The sequence below is a fragment of the Sprattus sprattus genome (assembly GCF_963457725.1).
Source record: "Sprattus sprattus genome assembly, chromosome: 14".
NCBI classification, from domain to species: Eukaryota; Metazoa; Chordata; class Actinopteri; order Clupeiformes; family Clupeidae; genus Sprattus; species Sprattus sprattus.
Genome location: NC_137912.1, coordinates 16,575,931 through 16,583,430, shown reverse-complemented (window position 1 = coordinate 16,583,430; position 7,500 = coordinate 16,575,931). Strand labels below are relative to the sequence as shown.

Below are 7,500 nucleotides of genomic sequence, written 5' to 3'. Positions count from 1 at the left end.
TGCAGGTGGGATATTAGTCCTTTGATTTGTGAACTTTAATGTGGGTCAATATTTCAGCGTTTGGGCAAATATGTCCTTAATTTGATCATTTGATAATGATATTGATAATTATTGGCACATATCATCGTGTGTGTGTGTGTGTGTGTGTGTGAGTGTGTGTGTGTGTGTGTGTGCAAGTGTAATTGTATGATACCTGATGGATCTCCTGCCAGCCGTTCTCATCACTGTGGCCCAGCTGGGCGTGGTCGTAGAGCAGTAGCTCGCAGCAGTATGGGTCCCCACCCACCATGGCACTGTGGTAGAGAGGAGTCAGACCCCGACTGTCCTTGTAGTCAGTTGAGGCCCCCAGATCCAGCAGGGTCTGAATGGGCACAAAACACACAAAGTGGTAATTAAGCGTGTGTGTGTGTGTGTGTGTGTGTGTGTGTGTGTGTGTGTGTGTGTGTGTGTGTGTGTGTGTGTGTGTGTGTGTTGTGCGTGTGCTGCATTATTGACTGACGAAGTATCAATGTTTTTATTAAATCACTCTGAGCTTGATGAAGCCTGTCGTCATTTCAACCTCCTAAAGAGTCACAGTTTTATGACAGCTTATGACAGCGCATATCAAACTCATGAACACAATTTCAGAGGCTATGACTGTCTGTGGGCTTTGATGCATGTTTCTTGTATGCTGTCCAAAAACTGACAGCACCTCAAAGATCAGTTAATAAGAAAAGTCTATAAATAAAGCAGGAATCGTTGTGCTGTGACTGATTCCTGCTTTTGAAAATAATTGTACCTGTCCGGATGTTTTTTCTGTTTTCGACTTCCCCAAATATCCTGACATTTCCTTGATCATCTTTCCATGCAAACATCATTGCTTGGAATACGCGTTGAATAGCATGTTACTTGATGACTCCCATACCTTACATCAACACTACAGAACACTTTGCCACTTTATGTGATAATTTTTTTTATATAGGCAAATGGTTTTTGTATCATTCTCAAATTCATTAACATAATATATGATCATGTGAAGGGCAGGTGAACACACCTTTCATGACTACTATTGGGACCGAACATCCCGCAAAAGTAAAATAAAAGCTTTCACAAGAGAATTGTCAACTATAACGGCAAAAGATATGCTAGCATTATCATCTTCTCAGTGCCAGCTGGATAGTTGATAGTGTTTGCAAGGATTAGCTCTAGTTTATAGCTTAGCTCACTTAGTATGTGATGCTGCTTTAACACTCACTGTTAGTGCAACGTGGTTTCTGGACTGCACAGCCTTGTGCAGCGCTGTGATGCCATCCCTGGTCCTGAAGTCCAGGTGGGCGCCTCCGTTTCGCAGGACTTTAATCAGATCAGCACAGGAGTCCAGCTGTGCAGCTAGGGTAAGGGGAGACTCTGGGGGAGACACTCACACACACACACCCACACACACACACACACACACACACACACACACACACACACACACACACACACACACACACACACACACACACACACACACACACACACACATACGTACATGCACACATACACAGACACACACACACACACACATACACACACACATGAATACAGCAAAAACAAGAAACAAACCAAGTAAATATGTATCCAGACCTGCATGCACATAAATGTATGGTAGGTACACACACATATTGTGCTTCATTAGTTTGAGTTATCAGTCAGGGAAGTTATTTGTTTTAAGTAGGACAGGAAGTGGCCCTGATCTGAAATATTAATCATGAAATAGTCCTGCTGCGGTTTCACCCCATTCATACAAATGTAGTTATCATGCCATTCTACGTTAAGAAATTACATATGGCAGATTGGTGATGACAACCATAACCAGCTCAATTCAAACCAATATTGCTAGTTTACAACACACACACACACAGTGCTTAAACACATATCTGCAGTATACAAAATGCGTATGAATACAGGAGACATGCATAGGCGAGACAAGAGATTGGGATCGGAGGCTAGCGTCTGTACACTCAGCATGCAGTTGGCAAATCCAGCAGGTGTATTCATATACATAATCCTAGAGATTACCTCCACTGTCTGAATCATGGAAGTTTGGGTCCAGGCCTTTCTCCAGAAACCTGGAGACTTTTTCAACACACCTCAGCTGAACGACCTCCATGAACTTCTTCAGGTTGGCCTACCAAGGAGAAAAACCACAGCCAAGAAGGGATGCATACTACAGTGTCTATAGTAGTGTGAGATGCATTGCCATCAGTAAAAAAAAAAAGCAAGATAAGGAAAAACTGCTACTCGGAATTGGAAATTGCTTGCAAAACGCTTGGATCTCACGCCAAAATCAGGCGAGTTGGCAACCCTGTATTTGTGAGTATGGGGGGGGGGGGGGGGGGGGCCTGGCATACCTTGGTGTGAAGTTTAGCCAATTGCTTGTCATCCACGTAGCTTTGTGTGTACACCCGTCTCTTGTAGCGGAACTGAAAACACACAGAGAGTCACACACAGTCAGACACACACACACACACATGCTCAGAACTTCCAAAGATAACAAAAACTACTTGAACACAACATTCTGTGTGATCTCAGATTGGTATCAGAACATGCATATATTCTGCATAGCTGTGTATACAGCCCTCTCAGCTGCAAATTATGATTTTTCAATGCTGTCTGTTGTTCCACTACTTCTAATACAATTTATGAGCATTAGTATATCAGCTCCTCAGCAAACTCATTAAAACTTAATAACAACTATATTCTTTTACTCCAATTGTTTTCTTGTCCTACTTTTGCATATCCAGTCTGCAGCAGAAAGCACACATGCCCCTCTACAGCCACGGTTTTAGCGACATTTAGCGCCAGCATCAGTGCTAATAAGAAAAACTGTGAAGCCTTAATGACTCCTCCAGCCATCTGACGGCCATTAACTGGCAAAACATTTGCAGTTCAGATCCGTGATGTTGACTTGTGGAACTTGGGCTGAAATATGCTCGTCTGTTCCCAACATTATCCATCTGTGCACCCAACGTACCGCCTTGTTTGAATGGTGCTTTGGATACAAGCACCTGCAACGCAAGTCATGGAGATCATAATGTGAATCTGCCATGCACACTTTGCATGCACAGGGGTGGGGTGTATTCATCTGTGTGGAGTAATACAAGGTGAAGTTTGAGGTTTATAATTACATTACAGGTGAGAGGTTGTAGACACCCTGGTTACTGGGTATGAGTGTGCCTGTGTTTATATGTGTATGCACGCCTATGTTTTGTGTGTGTGTGTGTGTGTGTGTGTGTGTGTGTGTGTGTGTGTATTTGTTTGTGTGAGTGTGTGTGTGTGTGTGTGTGTGTGTGTGTGTGTGTGTGTGTGTGTGTGTGTGTGTGTGTGTGTGTGTGTGTGTGTGTGTGTGTGTGTGTGTGTGTGTGCATGACAGGACCTTACCAGCTCAGCTTGGTTGGCATAAGCATGCATGTGTGTATGTGTGCATGACAAATGTGTGTGTACATCTATGCATTTATATTCAAGTGCGTCACTATATGTATGTGTGCATGGCCCTTGTGTATGTGTGTATGAATGCATCATTGGTGTGTGTGATCCAGCATGAGTGGCAGCTCTACCTCGAGGTAAGGGACTGGGGTGATGGTGGGTAGAGGGTAGTCCTGCAGCTGCCTCTCCTCGTCCAGAAACTTGCCGGCGCGGCCATTGAAGGCGGGCAGGTAGAGCCCATAGTTGAGCACGTCCGTCAGGCTCTGGGTGAGCGTCACCAGCACACGCTGCTTACACACCCACACCGGCGCCTCCAGGTCCAAACGTATGCATTTCTGAGGGACATAAGCACACACACACACACACACACACACACACACACACACACACACACACACACGCACACACACACACACACACACACACACACAGAAATGCATACATACATAAATAGAGAGCCATCCAAAAAACAGGAAAAGAGACACCCAAAGATATAGATAAACCCACAGAAACACACACACACACACCTTTCAACAGTGCACTGGGTGCATTCAGTGAAAAAAAAAAATTATGAACCGGCAGAGACAGTCTAGCACTTGAAATCTAATCTCATCTTCAGCTCCTACTTTTCATCCTTTTCTCATGTCTGTTTTAGATAACAACCACTCCCTCAGAGTGATTTATCTCTCTCCCTCTCTTCTCTTCTTTCCCTCTCTTCTCTTCTTTCTCTCTCTCCTTACTGTCCCTCTTTCTCTCTCTCAATCTCACTCACTCCTGTTTCTCTGCAACAGCACTCCCTTTTCACGCAGCGATCGGCAGCGAGAGATGAAAGCGCTGATGCTTGCATGGACGTTTCTGTGTGTGGGAGTGTGTGTGTGTGCATGTGCGCACCAGAGCATGTGCATGCATGTGTGTGTGTGGGTGAAGGAGAACTCACTGTTTGCTGCAGGTCAGGGATTCCAATGCGGATGACAGCAGCGTTTCCGTGGAGATCCTCCATGGGATCCGTGGCAGGTTTTTTCCCGGGAGAGGCCCGAATGCTGTCGTCTCCGTGGTTACCGTTGGTAGGGGTGTGCTGTTGCCGTGGCCGGTCGGGAGACTCATGTTTGGCGTCGGCTGGCGGACTCAGAGGCATGCTCTGGGAGAGTGTGTGTGTGTGAGTGTTTCTCAATGTCCTCTCCTCACAACCCTACAAACAAAGCACACACACACACACGCCAAAGTCCTCACTATTTTAATCTGTGTGTTCACTCTGCATGCCTTTGGTTGAATACCCTTTGGATTTACATGGCATTTCATGAGTGTCAGTGGTTTGTGAATATATGCCTGTCTGTGTTGCTGTGCTTGTGGTATATGGTGATGCATATGCTGGGATGCTGTTATTTAGTGAAGCACTGTCCGATTTGAATTGAGGTTTGCTGGCAAAGGCTGAAAAAGTGCATCTACTGTAATGAATTTTAGGGTAAGATATCAAGGAGAAGTCCAACAAACAGAGAGACCATATCAAGAGAAAGAGAGAGCTACAGAGACCACCAGAGAGTGAGAGAGATAGACAGAGAGAGAGAGGAAGAGGGAGGGAGAGAGGGCTGTGCAGAGAGGTAGAGAGAGATGTCACTAGGAGTCACTTAGTTGTGAGTGGTTGCCTTGGAAACTGTAAAACAGATCCTCAAAGGAATAATGGAATTTCAGGGAAGCCTGTGCATCCCAAGTTACCATGGCAACGAAGTGCTCCGCTTGTTCAACTGAACTACAGCTTCTTTGGGTCCTCAGAAGAACACAGTTAGAAGTGTATCATACAAGCACACACACACAGACAAACACGGTAATCATATTAGCCAAGTTGGAAATTCTCTCTAATGTAACGATAAGGCATGTGAGACGAGGTGAACTGGAACGTACTGGACAACAGCAAAGGGCCAGTATTTTACAGACAGCTAAACTCATCTGTTAACATCTTCTGTTGCCTGAAAACCTCACTATATCACTGTATCACAGTTCTAAACATCTAAATGCTATCTTCACATCCATCTCTCAGAGATTAATCACACACAGCCTGCATAGACAGCCTTACCTTCACACTTCAACCCCTAAATCGCTAGTCTAATTTTATTTCTATATCCTCACATTGAGTCATCTGCACCCTACCAAACCTCCACAATGAATTATGCATGAGTTTATAAAACACAAATTCCACCATCCAACATGGGCGACATGGTGAAGCTTCAGCAAGCGTTTCCCCAAATGACTTGCCCTAGGACCAATATTTGTAAGATGCATATCATAGTCACCTTTGACCTCAATGTTACATGTGATGTTCCCTCTTCAGACCAGGTGTCACATCCGAGCTTGAGTTTTCCTACTGCACCGTTCCGAGTAATATCCATAAAACTACATTCCCAGAATCGAAATTCATCAGATTCCAGTATTCCAACAAATATTTTAAGGAAAGATTCTTTCAGGAATCCAAATTTGTCTCCTTGGCCTGGCAATGCGACTTTGCTCACAGTCTAAACTGAGATTCCAGGAAGCCAGAGCCCAGCCCTGTAGCTGCATATGGAAGAGCAGGAAAGTCCACAAGAGAAAGGAAACTGAGACAGGAAGGGTTCTTACCAACATTCACACACTGGCCCCAATCAGGGACACGTCCACAGAGTCATTGCACCAATCCCAAGGACTAGTGAGACCTGACCAATAAAGAGACCAATCCATTTTTCTATATCAGGCCACTTTGGACACACTCATACGCACACACACACTCACACACACACATCTCTTTCATCCAACACACACTGGACAAACATACTGACCAAACAGAAGACTTTGTGAGTGTCCATACTCACTGACTCACTGACTCACTGAAACACACACACACAAACACACACACACACACACACACACACACACACACACACACACACACACACACACACACACACACACACACTCACACACTCACACACACACACACACACACACACACACACACACACACAAACACACACACACACACACACACACACACACACACAGACACATACTTCTTATTTAGTTTTGTCACGAAATTTAGTGCTATGAAAGAAAGAAGATGTGAATTACACAGAAACTTATCCCACTTTATCACTCACACAACGATGTCCTGAGGGAGAAATACTTATTCTCAGCCTAAGGACACACCTATCTTCTAGACACTTCCATGGGCCTGTTTTGAGACCCAGCCCTTCTGGCCATGCAACCCACTTCCTGTGATCTCAGCCTAACTTCCTGTCGGGATTGGGCCGAGGGTCCTCTGGATGTTTTTACAGGAAGAGAAGGAAGGACTGTGGGGTGCAGATAGCCCGCTTTTCCCTAAAACAATACATACACTCACCTTCCACATACACACACACACTCACACACACACACACACACACACACACACACACACACACACACACACACACACACACACACACACACAAACACACACACAAACACACACACACACACACACAAACCACACACACAACCCAATGTATAATTAACAAACCCAAAAGAACACCCACTTGGTCAGTCACTTGCTTCCAGACACACACCTCACTAAATTTCCTGAAACACGGATGTCCTGTTGAATTTGTAGTGCTGTTTAGGTTAACTGAACCTATCAACATCAGATCACAATAGCTCAGTTTCACAGTACTAAGCTATGCAACACTAGGAGTGGCTGACACACTTTAAAGCAAACTCTCTCTCACACACACATACAGTAAGCTAAGAGCATCAGTCAAATTCAATAGCCCATACGGTACATCTCCGATTAGAATCTCCCTGTGTGGTTCGCTGAGTCAAACCTGAGATATGTTTGAATGTTTGTATGTGTGAGTGTGTGAGTGTGTGTGTGTGTGTACACAGCTTCAGAGGGTCCTGATATCTGAATGTGTGAGAATTCACATGGTAAGCGCTGTCACTGCATTCTAATACCGCTGCACCTCTCCAAGTCCTTGCTCATTGCTATGGCAACCAGAAAAATGGTTCAGTAGGAAACTTTGCCTGCGTTTAAAGGGCCAAGGTGCC

The 7,500-nt window shown here is 44.8% G+C and overlaps 1 protein-coding gene across 7 annotated transcripts in view; it reads right to left on the bottom strand.

The window, feature by feature from the left end:
• Positions 1 to 7,500, bottom strand: part of shank3b (SH3 and multiple ankyrin repeat domains 3b) — a 25,182-nt gene that overhangs the window by 15,792 nt on the left and 1,890 nt on the right. For 3 of the 7 annotated variants that reach the window (XM_080851309.1, XM_080851311.1, XM_080851314.1), the window contains exons 1-7: positions 5,739 to 6,302; positions 4,388 to 4,639; positions 3,582 to 3,785; positions 2,376 to 2,447; positions 2,044 to 2,152; positions 1,235 to 1,398; positions 194 to 361 (exon numbers count right to left, since the gene is read on the bottom strand). In XM_080851309.1, the coding sequence (XP_080707435.1) occupies positions 194 to 361; positions 1,235 to 1,398; positions 2,044 to 2,152; positions 2,376 to 2,447; positions 3,582 to 3,785; positions 4,388 to 4,639; positions 5,739 to 5,834 (1,065 nt within the window). In that variant the 5' untranslated portion in view covers positions 5,835 to 6,302. Of the gene's footprint in view, positions 1 to 193; positions 362 to 1,234; positions 1,399 to 2,043; positions 2,153 to 2,375; positions 2,448 to 3,581; positions 3,786 to 4,387; positions 4,640 to 5,738; positions 6,303 to 7,500 lie in introns of those variants that run through there. The other 4 variants (XM_080851310.1, XM_080851312.1, XM_080851315.1 and 1 more) reach the window with 2 other exon arrangements.